The 24,068-nt window shown below is 40.0% G+C and overlaps 1 protein-coding gene across 5 annotated transcripts in view; it reads right to left on the reverse strand.

Moving 5' to 3' along the window:
* The window catches only part of WDR64 (WD repeat domain 64), a 143,680-nt gene that overhangs the window by 38,673 nt on the left and 80,939 nt on the right, over positions 1-24,068 (reverse strand). For all 5 annotated transcript variants that reach the window (XR_012032903.1, XM_072830405.1, XM_072830403.1 and 2 more), the window contains 4 exons: positions 20,559-20,685; positions 17,185-17,333; positions 14,941-15,064; positions 12,387-12,562 (listed from right to left, as the gene is read on the reverse strand). Coding sequence is in view for 4 of the 5 variants with exons in the window: in XM_072830405.1 (XP_072686506.1) it covers positions 12,387-12,562; positions 14,941-15,064; positions 17,185-17,333; positions 20,559-20,685 (576 nt within the window). In the remaining variant the exon portion in view is untranslated. The remainder of the gene's footprint in view (positions 1-12,386; positions 12,563-14,940; positions 15,065-17,184; positions 17,334-20,558; positions 20,686-24,068) is intronic.

Here is a 24,068-nt window from a genome sequence, read left to right on the forward strand (position 1 = left end):
GGAGTAGAATTATTAAATTGTAAGATATGTGATTATTGACTTGACTAGATATTACCAGTGGCTCTTTGAAGCACTCTTACCCATTTCCACCCCAATGAGAGTCTTTTTAAATTTTTTTAAAAAGATTTTATTTATTTATTCATGAGAGACACACAGAGAGAGGCAGAGACACAGGCAGAGGGAGAAGCAGGCTCCATGCAGGGAGACCAATGTGGGACTCGATCCCAGGATCATGCCCTGGGCTGAAGGCAGGCGCTCAACCACTGAGCCATGCAGGCATCCCATCCCCATGAGGGTCTAGATAAGAGTTCTCCCTTCTTCACATTCTTGCCAACATTGGCTTAAATTGATTAATTTTTTTTGGGGGGGGGGCTTATGATGGGTTTTAAAAGGGATATTTTAAAATGAAATTTAAAATTTATTAATTATATCAATCACATTTTCCTAATTTAGTGAGTTGAACATTTGTCAGGTGTGAGCCATTTGGATTTTCTCACCTGTCCTTTGTACAGTTTCCTCTTGCAGTGTTTTACTTCTGGATTTGTGGGATTCCTTTAGCAATTCTGTTTCCTAAAACTTTCTCATTTACCTGGGACACAGTCTGTTACCTCTTTCCACAGTGTGTGACTTGTGTTTTCACTTTGTTCTTTAAGACATGTTTATTTTTTTGAATGTAATAAAGAGATCTTTGTGATATCCCACCTGTGAATATAGTGTATCTTCCCATATATTTAGATTGTTCTTTATGTTCTTTAGGAATTTTTTTCATAAAGTTTTGCATATTTTTTGTTAAATTTATTTTAGGTACCTTTTATTTTTGTTTGTTATTATAATGTGATCATTCTGTTTTCTAATTGGTTGTTATTGATGAGAAGCTATTAAGTTTTGAATTTTTATATTTTAATATAAAATATTTAAAAAATTAATTTTTAATTTTAAAGTCAAAATTTTAAGCTTGGTTATCTTGCTAGTAGAGCACAGATATTTTAGGTTGAGAGCAGCTGTGATAAAGTAGAGAGAATATTGGTATAGATGTGAAGACAACACATTTCCAGTCTCAATTCTAGAGAGAAACTGGGCAAACTATCTCTTTCCCTTTGGGCCTTATTTACCTTATTTGTAAAATTAGGACTTCAGCTAGTGGATAGGTAAAAGTTCTTTCATTTTTCAGAAGCTTTACGTTTCTACGCGAATGCCTCTGTTACCTCATACCTATGCTAATTTAGAAGTATGCTAGTGGCCCTCCTACCTGCTAGAGGGGTCTTTGGTTAGAGTTTGTGCCAGTGTGGAGCAGAAGGAAGCTCAGCAATAGCCAGAAAGTGGTCAGACATGGACATACTGAGTAATAGCTTGGCTAAGTTCATGTGCTACCTTGATGGACACGGTGGCTCTCAGACTTTCTAAATCCATGGAGTAGTAAAACCAAACCAAACCAAACAAAAACAAATTTTAGAATATTGACTTAGGATCACTAACATTTAATTTTACCAAGAGAGGACTTGGGGAGAGAAGGGGACTGGAAACTGTTATCATCATTTTATGAAGAGAGGGTATAGATTAATACCAACAAGTAGGAAATATACAACCTTAAATTATAAAAAGTAGGGATGCCTGGGTGGTTCAGTGGTTAAGTGTCTGTCTTTGGCTCAGGGCGTGATTCCGGGGTCCTGGGATTGAGTCCCACATCAGACTCCCCACAAGGAGCCTACTTTTCCCTCTGCCCATGTCTCTGCCTCTCTCTCTGTGTCTCTCATGAATAAATAAATAAATCTTTAAAAAAATATATATATAAAGTAAATCTAGCTTTATGAAAAATTACCCTTATTTTTTTTCACAAGTTTCCTTAGTGGAAACTTTTTATCTCAGGTTGGTATTGGTAGGTAGACTTCAGGAATTGGTGCTCCCAGAAGATAGCAGTTCACATGATGCTATGAGCATGTATAACATTAATCATCTTGTAAAGGAAGATCTTTTGCTTTAAGGGAGTCACAAACAGGGCTATAGCACATAAAGTTATGTGGATGGAAAGACAGTAAAGGACAGTGAGTGAGTCTTCAGAATTTGAACTAGTTTTGGTTTAATTAGTCAAAATCTCTGAACTCCCACACCACTAGGTTCATGATGTTATGACAATAATATCTCACCAATCTATTTTTTTTTTAAGATTTTGTTTATTTTAGAGAGAGTGTGTGTATGCTCCAGAGAGAGTAAGAGGTAGAGAGAATCTCAAGCAGACCCCCCACTGAGCATGAAGCCTTTCATGGGGCTTGATCTTACAACCCCGAGATCATGACCTGAGCTGAAATCATGAGTCTGATGCTCAACTGACCAAGCCCAGGCACCCCCTGTGATTTTTTATCAGCAAGGGTTTGGAGGCAAATATATCCTGAACTTATACAAATTTTTATATTGGCAGGATGTAATTCTGACTCCTTAAAACAGATCATGAAACGATTATTGTTTCCTTGTCTTGTGGTCAGAACGTTGCATTGACTGGCCAGTGGGTTCATAATCTGCCTCCCCATGATATGGCCAGAAGGCCAGGCCTGAGAAAGCTCTTGCAGTGACATTTGTGACTGGACCAGGCAGTGGCACAAACAGTTTGTTGAGACTTGGGAAAATAAAATCAAGAATGTAAGGGCAAGGGAGCCACTACAGGTCAAGCCACTAAGAACTGGTCTGAAGATGTTAAGAAGAAATACATAAAACTTACAGGGACTTCACCTTAGTGAAGCACATCACACATTAGCAGAGTTCAAGAATATAACTGGCGAAGGAGTTTTTGCTTATTTGTTTGTTTAATGCAGCTGAGCGTCTGGGAAGATAGAGGTTTGTTGCATCTTTCCTGCATTCCACTCCCAGCTCTGACTCTAAGAAGTAACTACCTTCCTGCCCCCCAACGGCTTCCGGAGGCAAGCAGAGAAGGAAGGCTGGAGTCTGGGGAGGAAAGTTATGGCATTGTTACCTTTTGGGCTGAACAAAAGCTTGGGGACCCAGGTGGGGAAGACTCTAAGGGTAAGATTTGAACATGATGATTATTCTGCAAATATGATTAAATCCCCAGGAGAAGGGGGGTACAGGGGGCAATGCAAAGTATGGCATATAGCTAGTGTCCCTTGTCACCAAGGAGTGGAGGAGTAGCTGAACTGAGCCTTCTGTACTTCTCAAATTGGGAGACTGGGAAGCAGGAAGGCTTCCTGCTGTAGTCTCCACGGGGGTGTGCTGTGGGCACTGCAACAGCCAGCTCTCGGAACAACCTAGCCGAACACCTCACCCGCCCAGGACTGCCACCTCCTGTGTTTTTCTAGTAGCTGAATCCGAGAGAGCAGAAAAAGAAACGTAGCCAAGAGGGGCTAGTATCCAGAGAGAGGTACAGATAAAACATGTGGAACAGATCTGTGACTTAGACGACTGGCAATGTGATAACTTGAGCAAAATTGAAGAGTACTTGGGGAAGTTCAGAACAGAAGCAAAACAACAACAAAACATGGCCTTCAAATTTAAGTATTTGGCTGGTGAACTGAAGGAGAATTAATTTCTCTTTGAGATTGAACTGATAGCTTAGAACTAGAGAAAAATATTTCAAAACAGTCAGCATGAGTAAAAAGTAAAGAAAAATATAAGAAATTTAGAGGAGGGGGCGGGGCAGGGCAAGATAGTGAAGATCGTGGAGGAGCAGGGTCCCCAAGTCACCAGGCCCCACCAACTTACCTAGATGACTTTCAAATCATCCTGAAAACCTATGAATTTGACCTGAGATTTAAAGAGAGAACAGCCGGACCGCTACAGAGAGAAGGGTTTTTGCTTCTAACAAGGTAGGAAGGCGGGAAAAAAATAAAAAAAGCGTCAAGTGTGGGAGGGGCCGGGCGAGGAGCCGGGCTGAGGCCGGGGGAGAGCACAGGGACCGGAGAGCCCTGCCCCGGAGAGGCGGGAACTTTAAAAATCCCACCGGGGATTCTTCCAGGAGGAGAAGGCGCTCAGCAGGGAACTGGGGCAGGACCGCAGGAGGGGCAGCGGGCCCAGTCCCCCGGGGTCACTAGGAGAGGAGGGGCGCCGGGGGGAGAGCGCCCCGCACACCCCCGGCGGCGCGGTAAAGGGCTGGAGCCCCCGGGGGGCCTCGGGAGAAGCCGGGGGGTCAGCCGGGGGCTCCGGAGGAGGGGGCTGCGCCCTGCTGCCTTCAGGAGCCGCGGCCCCCGGAGCGCGATGCCAGCAGCGCAGGCCCCCATCCCAGGGCGCCGGGGACACAGCCCAGGATCCCGCGCTCCCCCGGGACAGGCGGAGGCGGGGAGGGCCCAGGACAGCGAGGACGCCCCTGCTCCCGGGGGCCCCGAGCTGTGCAGGTCAGCGCCCCCGCCGCCCGGGAGCACCTAGGCCAGTGCGGACTGGGAGCTGCGGGAGATACTGCGGGAGCTGACGCCAGGGCTGGGGAGCTGGCCGCCGCCAGTGGGGCTGTTCCTCCTGGTGTCACCCTGTGCCTGGGACGGAGGGGGCCGCCAGGGAGCAGGGGCCTCACGGGGTCAACAGCTCCCACTGAGCCCGGCACCCGGCAGGGGGCGGGCCGCTCCCCCAGGTGCACACACCTGAGCATCAGCACAGCAGGCCCCTCCCCCAGAAGACCAGCTGGAAGGACAGGGGAAGAGCAAGTTCTTGACCGAGCAGCACTGGAAAGCTCCAGGGGAAGTCGAGAGATTTACAGTATATAGAACTAGAGGGTACCCCTCCTTTTTTTCTCCTTTTCTCAGTACAACTCATTTTTATATCAGACTATAAATTTCCAATTTTTTTTTCTGCTTTCCCACCTTAACTACAATATGTTACCACCTCTTCATTTTTAAGATTCTTCCTTTTGACTTTCATATTTCTACAATTACAGGTCCTGGATATATTTTCCACTTCTAGATTCCCTTCAACATACTCAACTTAATCTCGGGAGATATACAAGATATGTTTTTGTTTTGTGTTGTGTTGTGTTTTTTGTTTTCTCTGCCTCATTTTGTTCTACAATGGTGGAAGTTGATACCTTCTGAAACATGACCAGTATGCACCCAGAACCAAGTGGTATACCATGCTAGTTCATTCTGTGAGATTCCTCATTCCCATTCTGCCCCCCTCTTTTATCTCATTTATGTTTTGGTGGTCAGTGTTGGGGCCCTCTACAAGTATTTCTGGTTTACATAAATTTGGGACTGAGCATCTTCTAATATGTAGAACTTAATATACTCAGAAACAAGAGGATAATTCTCTAGAATCCCTCAGGTAGACTACATTCTCCTACCACTACAACTTCTTCACAACCACCATCTCCCAGTACCCCCCTTCTTTCTTTTTTTCTTTTTCTTTTATTTTTTTCTTCTTCTTTAGGATTCCTGGCCTTTTATTTTTTACTACTTTGTTTTAAAATTTGTTTTTCATTTTAGTGTTCCTTTTGTTTTATTTTGTTCTGATCTTTGTTTTCAATTTCTGGTCTCTGACCTCAGCAGAATCATCTAGGGTGAAATTTACTTAGGTCATGGTTGATATTCTTGAGGCAGCCTGCTCATACAGCCACTCTGCACTGAGCAAAATGACTAGAGTTTCTAATGATGAGGGTTAATGAGGTGGAAGAAAGAGTGAGTGACGAGGAGACAAGTTCATGGCAAGGAAAGAGGCTGAGGAAACAAGAGAAAAATAATTAAAAGACCATGAGTAAAGGTTAAGGGAAATAAATGACAGCCTCAGAAGGAAAAATCTATGTATAGTTGGGGTTCCAGAGGGCGCCGAGAGGCCAGAGGGCCAGAAAGAATATTTGAACAAATCATAGCTGAGAACTTCCCTAATTTGGGGAGGGAAATAGGCATTCATACAGGAGATAGAGAGGTCCCCCTCTAAAATCAATAAAAACCGTTCAACACCTTGACATTTAATATGGAAGCTTGCAAATTCCAAAGACAAAGAGAAAATCTTTGAAACAGCAAGAGACAAGAGATCTCTAACTTATATGGGGAGAAATATTAGATTAACAGCACACCTCTTCACAGAGACCTGGCAGGCCAGAAAGGGCTGGCAGGATATATTCAGGGTCCTAAATGAGAAGAACATGCAGCCAAGGTTACTTTATCCAGCAAGACTCTTATTCAGAATAGAAGGAGAGATAAAGAGCTTCCAAGATAGGCAGAAACTGAAAGAATATGTGACCACCAAACCAGCTCTGCAAGAAAGATTAAGGGGGACTCTGTAAAAGAAAGAGGAAGTCCAAAGAAATAATCCACAAACACAGGGACTGAATAAGTATTATGATGACACTAAATTCATATCTTTCAATAGTAACTCTGAACTTGAATGGACTTAATGATCCCATCAAAAGATGCAGGGTTACAGACTGGATAAAAAAGCAAGACCCATTTATTTGCTGTCTACAAGAGACAGCAACATCTACAAAGAAACAAGAGCTTTAAATGATACACTGGATCAGATGGGTTTCACAGATATTTACAGAACTTTACATCCAAATGCAACTGAGTACACATTCTTCTCAAGTGCACATGGAGTTTTCTCCAGAATAGACCACATACTGGATCACAAATCAGGTCTCAACTGATACCAAAAGATTGGGATTGTCCTCTGCATATTTTCAGACCATAATGCTTTGAAACTTGAACTCAATCACAAGAATAAATTTGGAAGAAGCTCAAATACTTGGAGGTTAAAGAGCATCCTGCTAAAAGATGAAATAGGCAACCATGAAATTAGAGAAGAATTAAAAAGGTTCATGGAAACTAATGAGAATAAAGATACAACCATTCAGAATCTTTGGGATACAGCAAAAGCAGTCCTAAGAGGGAAATACATCACAAAACAAGCATCCCTTAAAAAATTGGAAAAAACTTGAATACACAAGCTAAGCTCTCACCTAAAGGAACTGGAGGAAGAACAGCAAATAAAACCCACACCAAGCAGAAGAGAGTTAATAAAGATTTGAGCAGAACTCAATGAAATAGAGACCAGAAAAACTGTAGAACAGATCAACAAAATCAGGAGTTGGTTCTTTGAAAGAATTAATAAGATTGATAAACCATTAGCCAGCCTTACTAAAAACAAAAGAGAAAAGACTCAAATTAATAAAATCACGAATGAAAAAGGAGAGATCACAATTGATACCAAGGAAATACAAACGATTTTAAAAACATATTATGAGCATCTATATGCCAATAAATTAGGCAATCTAGAGGAAATGGATACATTTCTGGAAAACTGCAAATTACCAAAACCGGAACAGGAAGAAATAGAAAACCTGAACAGGCAGAAAATCAGGGAAGAAATTTAAGCAGTCATCAAAAGCCTCCCAAGACATGAAAGTCCAGGGCCAGATGGCTTCTCTGGGTAATTCTATCAAACGTTTAAAGAAGAAATAATACCTATTCTCCTAAAGCTGTTCCGAAGAGTAGAAAGGGATGGAATACTTCCAAATTTGTTCTATGAAGCCAGAATCACCTTAATTCCAAAACCAGACAAAGAACCCACCAAAAAGGAGAATTATAGATCAATATCCCTGATGAAAACAGATGCAAAAATCCTCAACAAGATACTAACTAATAAGATCCAATAGTACATTAAAAGATTATTCACCATGACCAAGTGGGATTTATCCCTGGGATGTAAGGCTGGTTCAACACTCATAAAACAATCAACATGATAGATCATATCAACAAGAGAAAAAAACAGAACAATATGATCCTCTCAATAGATACAGAGAAAGCATTTGACAAAATACAGCATCCATTTCTGATCAAAACTCTTCAGGGTATAGGGATAGAGGGAACATTCCTCAGCATTTTAAAAGCCATCTATGAAAAGCCCACAGCAAATATCATTCTCAGTGGAGAAACACTGGGAACCTTTCCCTTAAGATCAGGAAAACTACAGGGATGTCCACTCACACCACTGCTATTCAACATAGTACTAGAAATCCTAGCCTCAGCAATCAGACAATGAAAAGAAATAAAAGGCATTCAAATTGGCAAAGAAGAAGTCAAACTCTCCCTCTTCACAGATGACATGATAGAAATCCCAAAAGACTCCACCCCGAGATTCCTAGAACTCATACAGCAATTTGGCAGTGTGGCAGCATACAAAATCAATGCCCAGAAATCAGTGGTATTTCCATACATTGACAATGAGACTGAAGAAAGAGAAATTAAGGAGTCAATTCCATTTACAATTGCACCCAAAAGCATAAGATGCCTAGGAATAAACCTAACCAAAGAGGTAAAGAAAGGATCTATACCCTACAAACTACAGAACACTTCTGAAAGAAATTGAGGAAGACACAAAGAGATGGAAAAATATTCCATGCTCATGGATTGGAAGAATTAATATAGTGAAAATGTCAATGCTATCCAGGGCAATTTACACATTTAATGCAATTCCTATCAAAATACCATGGACTTTCTTCACAGAGTTGGAACAAATAATCTTAAGATTTGTGTGGAATCAGAAAAGACCTTGAATAGCCAGGAGAATATTGAAAAAGAAAACCAATGCCAGGGGCATCACAATGCTGGATTTCAAGCTGTATTACAAAGCTGTGATCATCAAGACAGTATGGTAGTGGCACAAAAACATAGATCAATGGAACAGAATAGAGAACCCAGAAATAGGCCCTCAACTCTATGGTCAACTAATATTTGACAAAGCAGGAAAGGATATCCACTGGATAAAGGACAGTCTCTTCAATAAATGGTGCTGGGAAAATTGGACAGCCACGTGCAGAAGAATGAAACTAGACCATTCTCTTACACCATACACAAAGATAAACTCAAAATGAATGAAAGATCTCAATGTGAGACAAGACTCCGTCAAAATCCTAGAGGAGAACACAGGCAACACCCTTTTTGAACTCGGCCACAGCAACTTCTTGCAAGATACATCTATGAAGGCAAGGGAAATAAAAGCAAAAATGAATTATTGGGACTTAATCAAGATAAAAAACTTCTGCACAGCAAAAGAAACAGTCAACAAAACTAAAAGACAACTTACAGAATGGGAGAAGATATTTGCAAATAACATATCAAATAAAGGGCTAGTATCCAAGATCTATAAAGAACTTGTTAAACTCAACAGCAAAGAAACAAACAATCCAATCATGAAATGGGCAAAAGACATGAACAGAAATTTCACAGAGAAAGACATAGACATGGCCAACAAGCACATGAGAAGATGCTCTGCATCACTGGACATCAGGGAAATACAAATCAAAACCATGATGAGATACCACCTCACACCAGTGAGAATGGTGAAAATTAACAAGGCAGGAAACAACAAATGTTGGAGAGGATGTGGAGAAAGGGGAACCCTCTTACACTGTTGGAGGGAATGTGAACTGGTACCAGCCACTTCAGAAAACTGTGTGGAGGTTCCTCAGAATTAAAAATAGAGCTACCTATGATCCAGCGATTGTACTTCTGGGGATTTACCCCAAAGATACAGATGCAGTGAAACGGTAGGACACCTGCACCCCAATGTTTATAGCTCAATGTCCACAATCGCCAAACTGTGGAAGGAGCCTCGGTGTCCATCGAAAGATGAATGGATAAAGAACATGTGGTCTATGTATACAATGGAATATTACTCAGCCATTAGAAATGACAGATACCCACCATTTGCTTCAACGTGGATGGAACTTGAGGGTATTATGCTGAGTGAAGTAAGTCAATCATAGAAAGACAAACATTACATGGTCTCATTCATTTGGGCAATATAAAAAATAGTGAAAGAGAATAAAGGGGAAAGGAGAAAAAATGAGTGGGAATTATCAGTGAGGGTGACAGAACAAGAGAGACACCTAACTCTGGAAAAAGATCAAGGGGTAGTGGAAGGGGAGGTGGGCGGGGGGCGGGGTGACTGGGTACAGGCACTGAGGGGGGCGCTTGGTGGGGTGAGCACTGAGTGTTATGCTATATGTTAGCAAATCAAACTCCAATAAAAATATACAAAAACAAACAAAAAAGGAGCAATGGTATTTTAGTTCTTCATTTACCTCTCTCATTCTCCACTTACACTAAAATTTTGATCGATATTTAGTTACCAATATTGTTAGCTCTTTAATGCTAGTTGAGAATTTCAGTAAATATTTTTTCCAGAACTTTTCATTGTTTTCAGTGGAGGGTTGGTCTGAATAATCTAGTTCATAAATACCTTATTTTCCATGGAATCTTGGGATATGGAAAAATATCTAGCACATGTAAAGCACATAGTGTTTCTTGAAATAGTTTGTATTTCATTGGAAATCAGTGGAAAAAGAAATCTACCCCAACTCTGTTTTGGGTAGGCACTGCCCACCACAGTAAATTCATGTAGTACTTTGTGCAAGTATTCATAACCCTTGTAATAGTTAGATCAATATCAACCCTTCATATGAATTGTAAGTTCCTCATTGAAAGGGAAGATGTCTTTCTGGTCCATGAGACACATTTACTAAATGCTCATTGGGAAAAAAAGGAATGAATAAAAGTACATCCGTTGAACAACATGCAGGTTAAGAGTGATGAGCCTTACTCAGTTGAAAATCCACATATAACTCTTTGCTCCTGCAAAACTTAACTATTAATAGCCTACTGTTGACTGGAAGCCTTACCAATTACATACATAGATGATTAACACATATTTTGTATGTTATATGTATTATTAGCTTTATTCTTACAATAGAGTAGATTAGAAAAAATGTTATCAAAATCATAAGGAAGAGAAAATACATTTATAATACTGTTATGTAAAAAATCTTCATATAAGTGGACCCACACAGTTCAAACCCATGTTGTTCAAGGTACAACAGTATTCTGGAAAATAAATATGTAAATCAAACCCTATTTTCTTTTTAATAGGCAAATAATAACAATAAGGCATTAACAATAAATAATAAGTAAATGTGCACTTGACATTATGCTTATTATAAAGTTCTTCCCTCCAACATTAATAAAAATTCCCTAAAACTGCCCAAACATTAGGGTTTCTGGGTGGCTCAGTCGGTTAAGTGTCTGTCTTCGGCTCAGGTCATGATCTTAGGGACCTAGGATGGAGCCCCATGTCAGGCTCCCTGCTCAGCGAGGAGTCTGCTTCTCTCTCCTTCTGTGCTCTCTCTCTCTCTCTCTGTTTCACTCTGGATCAAATAAACAAATAAAATCTTTTTTTTATCTTTTTTTTTTTAAAGAAAAAGTTTCCCAAACATTTACTATTGTATATTTTTATAAAAGACTTCCTAAATTTCTTCATTCTTTCAATCCTTGAGCACCTGCTCAGGGCAGAGCAAGAATGCAATTCATCAAGCCCAGCCTATGGATTTTGGACACTTGGAGAACCAGAATAATCAAAGTGAAAAATGCTGTGTAAAACCAAAACCGGTTTTGATGTGGGAGCAGCACCAGGCTGTTTTTTGTAGTCATTAAAAAAGGAGTGTTCGTAATAGACATCATCTGTTAGGAAAAGCATCCTAATGGTCAACTGCACTATCTTAAAGATAGGAAATCAATACGTTGCTGTGTTTAGGGTATGTTACTAAGAAATCCCATTCTATGGTGCTATTTGGATTGCTCAGACAACATGGGAAGAATATATTGAATTAGGGATGTTTTTCACTCCTTTTTTCCAGCAGCAGGGCCATCAGTCACCTTAATCAATGCTGAGATTTCATGATTGCTAACCTAATTTAAGATTTTTTTTTCCTTCTGATCTCAGCTTTCAGAAGAGGAATAATAAAGTCAATGAGTCCTTGAGCTCTAGGCAGAGAGAGAGAGAGATCCACTCTGTAGCCAGGATAAATGATGTAGCCTTCATTTTAAATATGAAGTAGGCATTAGCATTCTTCGGTGGTAATAGACTCACAGAAAAAATAAATTAGACTACCTCAATCCTCCTGAAATGGCCCTGAGCAGATTGCATCATTAACCTTACAGTAAACAAAACAATTTTGGTGACAAACTGAAAAAGTGACTTGAGCATCCCTGAATGCATTATGGGTTCTAAGGACAGAGAGGAATCACTGCTGCCTCTCACAGCGCCTGCTGGGGAGCAGCTCTGCCAGTGGATTATCCCTAGATGAGGGTATAAACAATGTCAGAGGTGGTAGCTGTGGGTAAGTTTCACCTTTATGATACCTGCTCCAGAGGTTCCTGACTCATCTTCAGCAAACTCTGGGTGGGTGAGATGCTGTCATTAAGCAGCTACTCTTTTTTGCTCTTTGCTTGGACCTGGGCAAGGATGCTCTTAATTAAGAGCCTTCTAGGAAGAATAGTGGAGAAATGCTATTCTCAGATGACTGGCAAGAGAAGAGTGAAATGGGCATCATCCAATAACTCCGTTGAGCACATAGAGAAGAGCACATAGAGTACAAATATAAAACTGGGATTGCAAACCTGGATCATTTTGATCTTCCCGTTGCGCTCCAAGGTGAGGATCAAGTACTGGTGTTTTTCCTGAGCTTTCAGGAAAATCAGGTGCCGTAGCCAGTGTTCTTCCTCCTTCCAATCTTTCCCTTCTGGCAACATTTTCATCTTCTTCCCACTGCCAAAGTCCCAGATTTTAATTGTCCCTGAGCACACATGAAAAAGACTATGTAGATAAAAAATAATTTGTAGAAAGCTTGGCTTTTATCTTAGACAAAATTGATCTAATTGAAAGCTTTCTGCCAACAACTTACCCTACATTTATTTCCTACTAAGACTGACACCTGAGTCTCCTTAGCCTTGCTGTGCACAAAATACATTTCTGTATGCCTTGATTTTTCAAAGGCTGATAAAAATGAACAGGACTAGGCAATTTCTTGAAGTTTGCGACAGTTTTCTTGAAACACTCAGACTCCTAACTGAGCTTTCTGTCTGAAGATGTTTTCTGCCCCTATACTCCCAAACTCTTCAGTTTGCTAAATACTGCCCAATATCTTTCCATTTATCTAATATCATGCCAGAATAGTCATTCATAGTAAAAGATCATCCAATAACATCACATTTCCTAAGGTGCTGATGTGTTTGAAGACTTTTGCTCTTATTGGGTAATAAAACATTTAAGAGAATTCCAGCAGGTAGAAATCTATCAACTTTTGAGTTGTTTAGTTGGTTACATGGAAGGAAATGCAAAGGGGATATTGAGTTTCTTGAAATCTTACTTTCTTTATAGTTAACTTAAGTCATTCAATTTACGGAGCTTGATGAAGGGGCCAGGAGGTGTGATACACAGCATGGATGTTGAATGGTTGTTTCTAGATCATCACTCTGTGTAGGAGTCCTCTTCATGTGGCCACCTCAGGTTTAGAACCCAGTGGACTGCTCCTCACAGCTCTTTTCTTCCTTCATTTGCCTCTAATCCTACACCTCTGCCCCCACTTCTGATCCCCCAGCCTACTCCTGCTAGACATCAGGAATATTCTCACTGTGTTGTTTTTCTCCCCTTCTGCTAGGTTCTCTCTATCAGCAGTACTCACAACTCCTGCCATTTGCTCACAACATCATTAAGCACTGACTAAATTCTCCCTCTATCGTCAGCATTGCATGAGGAGCTGTGAATGCCAAGTGAACAGACATAATTCCTGCCCTCAAAGACTTTATAGTCTTGGAGAAACATAGTCGTATAAACAATTAAAAGAAGGAATGCCCTTATTCAGTCCTGGATATGTGGACCACAGTGTCACAGTCAAATTTCCTGCTACCTTATGACCTTGGCAGTCAGATTTAACAGGTCAGAGGTCAGGGAGAGGTACTGCTCAGGTTAGGTGGTGGGTGGGTGGGAATGAGGTGGACTGTTGGCTTGTGAGTAGAGCTGCTCTGAGAGTTAGAGAGAATCCTACTTTCCAGGGTATCCTAGGATGTCCCAGCATCTTTGTCAATTACCTCTGAGGAGGACAAATTGCCCATGTTTAAGAAATTCTAGACCCTGGCACTAACAATGAAATATGACTTGCTTGCATGAAAACAATACTATCTTAGTCATCTGTATGAATTGCTAATGCTTATGTCTAATAACAGTTGTGTGCATTGCTCAGAATTTTTATTATAACTAATTTTCATATGTATGTAGAATGTGCTCATAGAACAGTGAGACTGCTTTCTGAAGAACCGTTCCTCATGCAGAACAGGTACATATACTCACATCCCATCAACTTAGCATTCATGATTTCACCTCATGTGTATTGTTGTCTCTTACACTTTAAAAAAATCAGACTTTCACATCAGGATGTTCACTCATCCCACCAACTGGCTTACAAGCAAGAATTTCTTTAGTAAATGTATCCCTAGAATAAATAAACTATGAGCAGTGCATACAAGTTGGTCATATTGTCTAGATAAAGTAGTTCTTTCATGGGAGGTCAGAGCAAGGTGAAGTGAAAATTGAGGTAGGCTGGAGTGCTTAGTTCCAGAAAGTTCTACTCAGTGCTCTATAGCATGAGGAGGAGCAAGTGACATAACACTACCTGAGCTTGACATCTTCTCAAGTTTGACATGACACCCCCCCCAAGGAGCTTAGATTTATAAACAAATCCAGTATACAATTCTAGGTGTTATATAATAAAGTGGGCTGGATTTTGTCTGGTCCCCAAACCTACTGGAAGTGAAAATATTATCAGCAAGCACTAAATCTAATATCCATCTCTTAGCTGGCGGTACCCAGAAGTAAAAGGACAAGAGGAGTCAGTGCAACACAAATAAGTCCCATCAAAGATAGAATGAGATATGTGTGAAAGACTTTTGCAAACATTAAGGCAATAATATAAATGTGATGTGAGGTATTGATATATGGACTTTGATACCCATTACAGAAGAGCCTGCTGATGTTCAGTCAGGCAGAGCAGTCTCTGGCATGCTGACATATTCCAGCCTGATTCATGCTCTCTCTAACCCATATAACTAATGAGTTCCTAGCACAAATTTTCAAGGCACTAAAGCATGGAAGTCATATTCTGGATATGAGTCTAACCATTACATGCTCCTGTGGCAAAAAGAAATCCACTTTCATTAATAGCTGCAGAGGTCAGTTCAACATTGAAGCCATGAGGGTCTAAAATCTGGTATATTTGGAGGCCAGTCTCGAGTTCCCAAACCTGTAGTAGAAAGAATTTTAAAAAATCAAATTATTCATATACTGTTTAGCTCTTACAGAAATTTTATAATATTTGAAACAGCCTCAGAATTGGTACTATGCACTTCTAAAATCTTTCTCAATGTTCTGCCCTGAATGTCAGTTTGATCAAAGAAAGTTCTAAAAGATGCAGTGCCATCTAGTAGGTACCGTGCTACCCTGGAGTATGTCTGCTGCATATGTAGACAGGCAATGACTATTCCAGGTAGCCCTGGCTGTAGATGAAGGAGCCAATTTTGCTACTGTAAGCAGGAAGCAAGATTAGCAGCAAGATCGAAATTTAACAATTACAAGTACGACGGACAAAAAAAACCATCAAACTGGATTCATTCCCTGTTGACACTCATCCAAATTAGTCAGAAGTCACAGGACAGAATCTGTGGTGAACAGCATGGCATCTAAGAGAACCCTGAGAAAGATGTTCACTGACCCTTCCAAGAAGTGTTCTGATTAGGGACGTGGGCCTCACTCTTAGGGGGAGAGAGAATGATTTCAGAGAAGGCTGGCTGTATAATCAGGCTGGGTGTAATCAGAACATTCAGAAATGTGTCAAGACACATCATTATCTCTCTTCAGAAACACAGTTGAGGCTCTAGACCTTCAGCCTTTTGGTCTAAATCTCTCCTTTGTGGATCTGCCATGCTCACATGTAAACTAGACTGTCAGTGAGTTATGAAACTGAACTGGCAACACAGAACAATTGCCCTCAAGGTACGTGGGGCAGGGGCAGCATAAGCAAAGGGCCAGAGAGCTGAAAGACAGTGGTTGCAGCTGGAGTCAAAGAAGAAAGACAGGACGAGAAGGAGCTCACAGAATCATCTGGAGGCCAACCAAAGGCCACTGACTGATCTGAATGAGGCCAGTCTGGCCCTAGAGACCACATTCTCAACCTCTGAGAGCCCCCCCAAGTGCAGACAAGGTCCTCAAAAGAGAAGAGAAATGAGTGACACTGCCTGACTGGGTCTCAGAAGTCATCCATTTCCTGGCTTGAAGTATGATCCCTCTTCAACCAATGTCAGGTATGAAAACTCACCTAGATAAATTCCTTCCCTGCTTCTCCCCTTATAAGGAAGACATTTCCCCCCTAGAGGTCAGTATTTGTGAAAACGGAGTTGTTATTAGTGTTACTTTTCCTTTACTTATTCTGTAGACATTATCAGAGCTAGGTGATAATTAACTGAGCTCTGGAGATTTGGGCTTAAGAAAATCTCCAGCGGATGAGCACAGAAGGTCAAAGATCCAGAGGGGATTTAAAGGGTCTCCAAAGGATGTTCACTACTGCTCCAGATGTCTCCTTTTGGAGAGCGTGCATGAAATAAAAAGATGACCCTCTGAGGCAAACACTGCTGGCCATCACTGCTGGATGGCTTCGGTGATCAGAATTACAGATGCACTTAGGATGGCTGCGTACCCTGGCTCTGGGGAGCATGGTAATGACAGGGCAGTGGAATACAGAGGAACAGACACGGGTATCTACATTAGACAAACCTGGGTTCACATCCCAGCTACAATGCTTACTAGTTATGTGATCTGGGGGCAAGTTGCTTAATCACTATGAGTCTTACTTTCCTCATCTTTAAAATGGACTCCTTTATCTGTCCACAAGGAACCAATGTGAAGATTAAATAAGAATCATGAATTTAAGGCACTTGTTACATATCCTGAACCTATAGGGGTTATACTAAACATTGTAAATTCCTTCCCCTTCCTTCTTAACATATCCTCTGCTCAGAGCTTGGATTTAAAAATTATCTATCATCTATCTATCTATCTATCTATCTATCTATCTATCTATCTATCTATCCATGCTAGCTCTCTTTCCTTAGTATATTTCCTTTAAAGTTCCTTTCTGTTAGCAAAAACTAGCTTTATTTATTTATTTAAGAATGTAGCTTAATAGCAAGCAGTCTGAGCTGGCTTAAAATACTTGTTTTTCATGTGTTTGTGAGTCCTTAAAAATAGCTCTATTGTCAAGTCTCATCTTATGTACCTCTACATTTACTTAATCACTCAAAGACTTATCCATAAAAAGAGAAAATTTTGCTTTGCCTTTTTTTTTCTGAAGAGCCAATACATACTCACCTTAATGATGGATTCAGAACAGATAGTAAGTACTTGGTGAAAATAGCTGTTGTAAAGCATGACATTGATTTCTCGTTCATGAGTGTGAGGAACCTGTTTTGTATCTTGTACCATCCTAGTTAGAGGGTACATGTCCATTACACTAGATCCTGGAACAGAAATAGGAATCTCACAAATATCCAATATTAGAAGTTTTAAATCACAAAAGACTTTTCCCAATCAGTTGTATTTGGAAACAACTCATCGGTGAGATTAGTAATATCAATTCCTAGGATACCTAATGGAATGAAGATACACTTATTTTCTCTAAAAGCATTTTTGATAAATAAAGCCAATGTTATTCAGCAAGAGAAAAGCATACATTGAGGGCTTCATTAATTTTTAAGTGCAGGCCATTTGGATTCATTGATATCTCTCTTTTCAGTGATTCCTGTTTTTCTTTTTCTTTTTTTTTTTTTTTTTATATAGTCCGCATTTTTCCTTCTTAAGAGTGATTGCCACATACCTCTCCATCTGGTGTATAGTAATCACAGTGATGGGTGATGGTCAGCTTTCTGCTGCAGGTTAAACTTCCATTTAGCGATTAGAATTTATTGTTAGACTTTTCCGACCAACAAGTGATAAAGCAGTCTGTAAACATGGTCTTATTGAATGCAATGCAATGAATGAGAACAGTTACAAGCCAGTGCTTGCAGCATCAATATTGAATAAGATTAATTTCTAAATCAACATGGGGAAGTAGATGAAGAGTGGGTATTCCTTATCTTCATAAGGGTGCTGGTTTGGTTTTACAGGAATACTACAAATGTTATTTAACTCTCAAATCAACTATGTATTCTGCTTCAGTGTAATGTCTAGAAATATAAATAAGAATCTCTAAGTATTTCAAAGATCAAACAAAATGAAACTTCTCTGTTTTATTGATGTGGAGATTAAATTATCAAAGGTCAACTCTTTGTATTGAGTTTCTCATGACTTTCCAATTGCACCTGTAGAATATGATGCCCCAGGAGCTACTAAGCACTTTCCCGAGGCTGCTTAAATTTTAAGATAGAATCTATTCATATGTAAAGAAGGACTTAAAAGGTTTTTCTGGTGATATTTCTTAGTTCAAATATTCTTTTTTTTTTTTTTTAAAGATTCTACCTATTTATTCATGAGAGACACGGAGGCAGAGACACAGGCAGAGGGAGAAGCAGGCTCCATGTGGGGAGCCCGATGTGGGACTCTATCCCGGGATTTCAGAATCATGCCCTGGGCAGAAGGCAGGTGCTAAACCACTGAGCCACGCAGGCATCCCTCAGTTCAAATATTCTAATATGGAAATATGAGAGGAATATGGTAGCCAGATAACCAATACTAGGAGCTTCCTGGTAGATCCTCTAACATCATATTGTGACTAGCTTTAATCAGAACTGACATCAACAAAGCTAGATACACTTATGAACCAGTGGTAATTCTCTACATTTTTAGCTAGTTATACTACTGCTATGGAAACTATGCAGTTACAGAGAAAGAATGTGGTTTCAAGAGCCAGATGCTTTGGGAAGGAATCCCAGTTCTACCTTTTAACCTAGTGGAGTTTTGTTGTTATTGTTGTTGTTGTTTTATGAGAAAAAGAGAGAAGAGAGGAAAAAAGCAAGCAAGCAAGCAAGGGAGGGGTGGAGGGGCAGAGGGAGAAAGAGAGAATGCCAAGTAGACTCCATGCTAAGCACAGAGCCTGACATGGGGCTCAATCTCACAACCCTGAGATTGCAACCTGAGCTGAAATCAAGAGTCAGACACTTAACCAACACAGCCACCCAGGTGCCCCAAACCTGGTATTTTCCTACTAGTCAGTTGAACTGTTTAATATTTAGTTTGTCATTTAAAAATAGGATAAGTAATAATTTCTACTTCCTGTGGTAGTTGTGCAGGCCAAATGAAATAAAGTACATGAAAGTACTTCATAAAAGAACTTTACAAAAGGGAGTTGTTGTAATAGAGGAATAATACAAGTAACAGTAACAATAACAATACTATATTCTACAAAGCATTTCCAGAATGCAGTCCTGCTGTCATTGCAGTTTAGAAGATAACTGTGGCAGCTCCTTTGGAATCAAAGCACGAAGTATGGGAGATAAGCTTCATGCAATTCTGATATCAAATTGATGGTTGCAATCATTGTAAGTGATACACGGAGCTGTATATTTTGTAAGCAAAGCACTATCAGAATTATTTAAAATTGAGGAGAAATCTTGATTATCTGTTCCTCCTCTTTCTTCACTACTTCCTCCTCCTCCTCCCTCACCTCCTCCTTTTCCTTCTTCTTTTATCTTAATACTCGAGTCCTTAGTAACTCTGGTGATAAATGGATTGGAAATGCTGAGCCCACTAAACCAACATGCAAATGGGGGCACTAGGAGAAAATATGCTTGCAGTTATGAGTATGTTATTTTTGGAGGAGCTATATAGAAGAAGAGTGCTTATACCTAGGATTAAGTTCTGTTTTACAGGGTGGGAAATTATCTATCAAGCATAAAATGCTAGTTTACTCCTAATCCAGAAAAAAAAAAAGGAAAGTTAAAAATAATTATATGCTCCACTAGCAGAGATAGCACTGATTTCCCAGTCCTAATTAATCCCACAGGAACTCAGAACAGGTGGTCAGTGAGAAAATGCTTAGGAAATGCATCCTGGACTGGTGTTCCAGAAGGAAGAAGTATTGTTAACATTGTTCATTTTTCTTCTAAAGCCTGAAGGCATGCAGATGAACAGCATTTAACCTAAATGCCTAGCAGGATCTTTTGTGTCTTTAGAAATCATGTTTTCAAGAGGCAACAATAAATGGAGGTAACAAATATGTTGGCATCAGGACTGTGGATCTGTCATTTGGGACTCTATCCTCTCTCTCCACTTTACTGTCTAGAAGCAAAGGCAGGAGAGAGGGTTAGCACCTTCTAACTAACTGTCTCATTACCAGAATGCATGGGGCTAAATTGTCTCACAGAAGAAAAGGGGCATTGATGCTGGTGGAGCCCCTCAAAGATGGTTCATATTCCAGCTCCCAAGAGTCAAAACAGAGCTGGCTTTGCCTTAAATGCAACACATCACATCCCACTCCTTGCTTTACCCAAGCCATCTTCTTAGGCTTAAGAACTTAGAGGACTGACCTGGTCTTTTCAAAGAAGTACAATCACACATTTTTATCTACCCAGCCCTGGAGAGACCAGGAGTGGAACTGAATTACATATCTACTGTGATGAGTTACAGTTTACACATTCCCCTTCTCCTTTTGCTTTACTTCTAGTTAGTGCTCAAGTGCTAGTTAAAAAAAAAAAAAAAAGGTTAAGTCTAGATATGAGTTTTGTCTGCCATGAATTGGGTACACTTACCTGTAATAAGCATGCCATGATTGGAATCATAGACCATAGAGTAAATCTGCATGTCTCCTGGTCCTCCATGGCTGTCATGGAAGACTTGTAAGAGTGAAAGAGTCTGTATATCCCACACTCTGAAAACCTGTGAGAATAAAGAACACAGTTCACCACTTTTACTCCTTAGTTCCCCACTCAAAGCTATGTAGGTGAAGCATTTTCAAAGTCTGCAGTATGCTCTTAAAAACTTGCAACAAGTATGATTTATGTGACAAGCATACATTTGCCAAACTCCAATTTGGTTCTTGTTTCAATTACTGTTTGTCAATATCAGAGAAAAATAGCAGCAGTGATTAAGTTTGCTTAAAGGAACTGGATTTTTCTATCATTACAGAGCAATGTAATATTTATTATTCTTTAAGAATTTGGAGGACTGATCACTACTTACAGTTCAAATAAAGCCACCTTTCTACACTACTGGATTGGAAATTAGATAGAAGACCTATTTGAAGTGGAAAGTTTCAAATTGCTCTTTTATGACTTAAGAAGACAAAACTTCGGGACATCTAAGTGGCTCAATTGGTTGAGCATCTAACTCTTGATTTTAGCTTGAGTCATGATCTCAGGGTTGTGAGATAGAGCTCTGCGTTGGGCTCCATGCTCAGTGTAGAGCCTGCTTGAGATTCTCTCTCCCTCTGCCCCTCCCCCACTAAAGCTCGTTCAATAAATAAATAAATAAATAAATAAATAAAATCTAAAAAAAAAGAAAAGAAAAGGAAGATGGAAAATCTTATTAAATGAGGTTTTTAAGAGCTTCCCCCTCCTCCTGCCCAGGGATGTAAGAATTATAGAAAAAAGTTTTTAGGGATGTATTAGATATAGTAAGAGTTGGGGAAATAGGTTATTTAAACTCTCCTTTGAGAAAGGAAAGAACTATGTAATTACTCAAGTAGCACTTGGCTTGATATAAGAGAATAGAAAGAACAATGAAGTACAAATACAGAAAAGTAGGTCAAGTTTACCCCTTTGTCACTTGAAATAACTAGTCTGTCTTAGTCTTCTTCATTATTCTGTTTTGTAAGCAAGTTATTGTGTGACTGAATTTCAGAATAGGTGTCATTTAATCAAGGTGGCATTTTTTTTAGTATGCATCCTTAAGTAATATTTTTACTTTATAATAGATATTATTAACCTATTAAATTGGAATATTTGTTGAGTAAATGAGTGATCATTGTAGAGCTAGATATAAAACTTTAAGTAGTTTTGTTAACAGGGAGATACTGACCTCTTATTTGAGACGCTTGTTATTGAGTTAAATGAGTTCAAAACCTCACTGTTGCAAAGACAGTTTGATTCTTATATGTAGGAGCAAAAGGATGTTTAAGTCATGTGATTTAGGGAACACTGGTAAGGAGTTTTGCCTCAAACGCAGATCCTCGGTAGGCCGGTATTACTCAGAACTTGCACATTTGGAAGTTACTTCCTTTGTTCTAGTAACAATGCAAATTTGGGTGAGTAGCTACAACATTGAACCTTATCAGTCTGTTGTATCACAGGGTAAACAAGTATAATGGACTATTTATGAATTTAGGTTCAGAGCCCAGAATGAGAGACAAGTAGAAGAACGTAAAAGTGGAATCTAGGATTGCCAAAGAAATTTACCTCTATTCAAATTGGTTCTGATTGTATTGCTTTATCTGAGATGCATTCACGGTTGGCAGGTTTTTTGCCATATATACATGCTCTGAATTGTGCTCGCTGGAAAGAGCAAGGGATGAGGTGGAAGAGAATTTGGGTTTCAGTTTTAGCACATCACTTAAATTCCCGAAGCCTCAGCTTTCTTGTTTCTAGAACAGACTTACAACACCAGCACTCTGTTCTTCACTCAAATGCTATGAGCATGTTGTAAACTCTGTAATGTTTCTATAGAATAATACTCCCGTTTTCTGTTTTCATATTCCTCTCTTCTTCAGTGTTGGTGCTTTAGGTATTTTGTGAGATTTTAGGGACAGGGTGACTGTTGGGCTGGCAGATCCTGCTGCACCTGTCCTCAGGGTTTTCTGCTACCCTCCCCCACGGGTCGTCTTTGTTACTGTCATACCAAACTGCTCCCCATTTCCAAAACCCTCCTTCTCATTCTGGTCTCTGTGCATGCCACATACTTCCTATCACCTACCACTCCCTTTCAACATCTCTCGCTGTGTGGTTACTTGCTACTCTTTCCTCCAATCTGTCAGAAAGAGAATTAAGGAGTCACAGTTCAATAAGTTTATGCCTTGATATGCCATTTCTTCTCAAAACACAGAGAAATAGTAAAGAATATATATAAAAAAAGAAAGCAAAAAGAAACAGCAAGTCTTCAAAGCAAGACACATACCTCTACAGATCCAAGCAAGAGACACATATGAAGCAATGAAGAGGCTGCATCAGAAGGGCGTGCCCTGGATCTGACCTGCAGGGGCAGTAGGAGAGCAGCCCCCAGGCAGACGGGAGCAGAGGTACCTCAGCGCTCCATGGCAGAGGCCTGCAGGAGCTCTCTAACCAGAACAGTGAGACTGAGTAGCTATTGCTTCACCTTCATCTGGAGGTACAGTGTTTAGAAAGGCTGTGAGGCTGTGAACCACTGAGAGAGGAGGACATTCCCTTCTGACCAGGATCTAAACCAGAACTACTCTGGCTCAGGAACCTGACCAGTTTGTAGACTGGAGCCCAAAGGGCCAGGTGGGGGGAACGTTACAGATATGGAAGAGTGAGCCTAGAGACATATGTAAAGGAAACTATAATTTTTAGAAAAACTTAAGGGAGGATATCTTTATGAACTTAAGAGTTGAAAAACATTTCTTCAGTAAACACAAAAAGCATGAGCCATAAAAGATTGGTAATTTAACTAAATTAGAGTTAAAAATGTCTGTTTTTAGCAGACAGTCACAAAGCCACAGTCACAAAGCCACAAAGGATAGAAGCAGGTCCAATGTTCATTGGCCAAGTTGGATAAATATGAACTAGAGCTATATGTAATAAGTGGATAAATCTCAAAATATAGTGCTGAGGGGAAGAAAGGAAATTTCAGTAGGATTTATTCATAGAGAACATAAACATGCAAAATAAGGCTACACATAGTTTAAAGACACCCAAATATGTACCAATGGTATAAAAACATAGTACTTGTTCTAAGTTGAAAAATCTAAAAACCCCTCTCCTTTAGACAACTTCCACTGGTCATCTTTCTAATTCAGATGTCTCACCTGTAGATGCTCATGATCCCTGTCTACATTAACAGCAATTAGCAGTTGTCATATTGCTATGACATAGCAATGACATAAGGCCACTAAGTGGCCTTCTCTACTAAACTATAACTCGCTTGAGGGAGGAACCATGGACTATTTGACTGTTTCCCCAGTGTCTTATGCCTTCTCTTTAGTTAGGTTGGTTATTTAGCTAGCTTTTGGTCTGCTTGCTTGCTTATTCTCTGTCTTGGTCCAGGACCTTGAAGGAGTTCACAGAGGTGCACTGCATAGACAGTCAGAA

Source organism: Canis lupus, chromosome 6 (genome assembly GCF_048164855.1).
Source record: "Canis lupus baileyi chromosome 6, mCanLup2.hap1, whole genome shotgun sequence".
Taxonomy (NCBI): domain Eukaryota; kingdom Metazoa; phylum Chordata; class Mammalia; order Carnivora; family Canidae; genus Canis; species Canis lupus.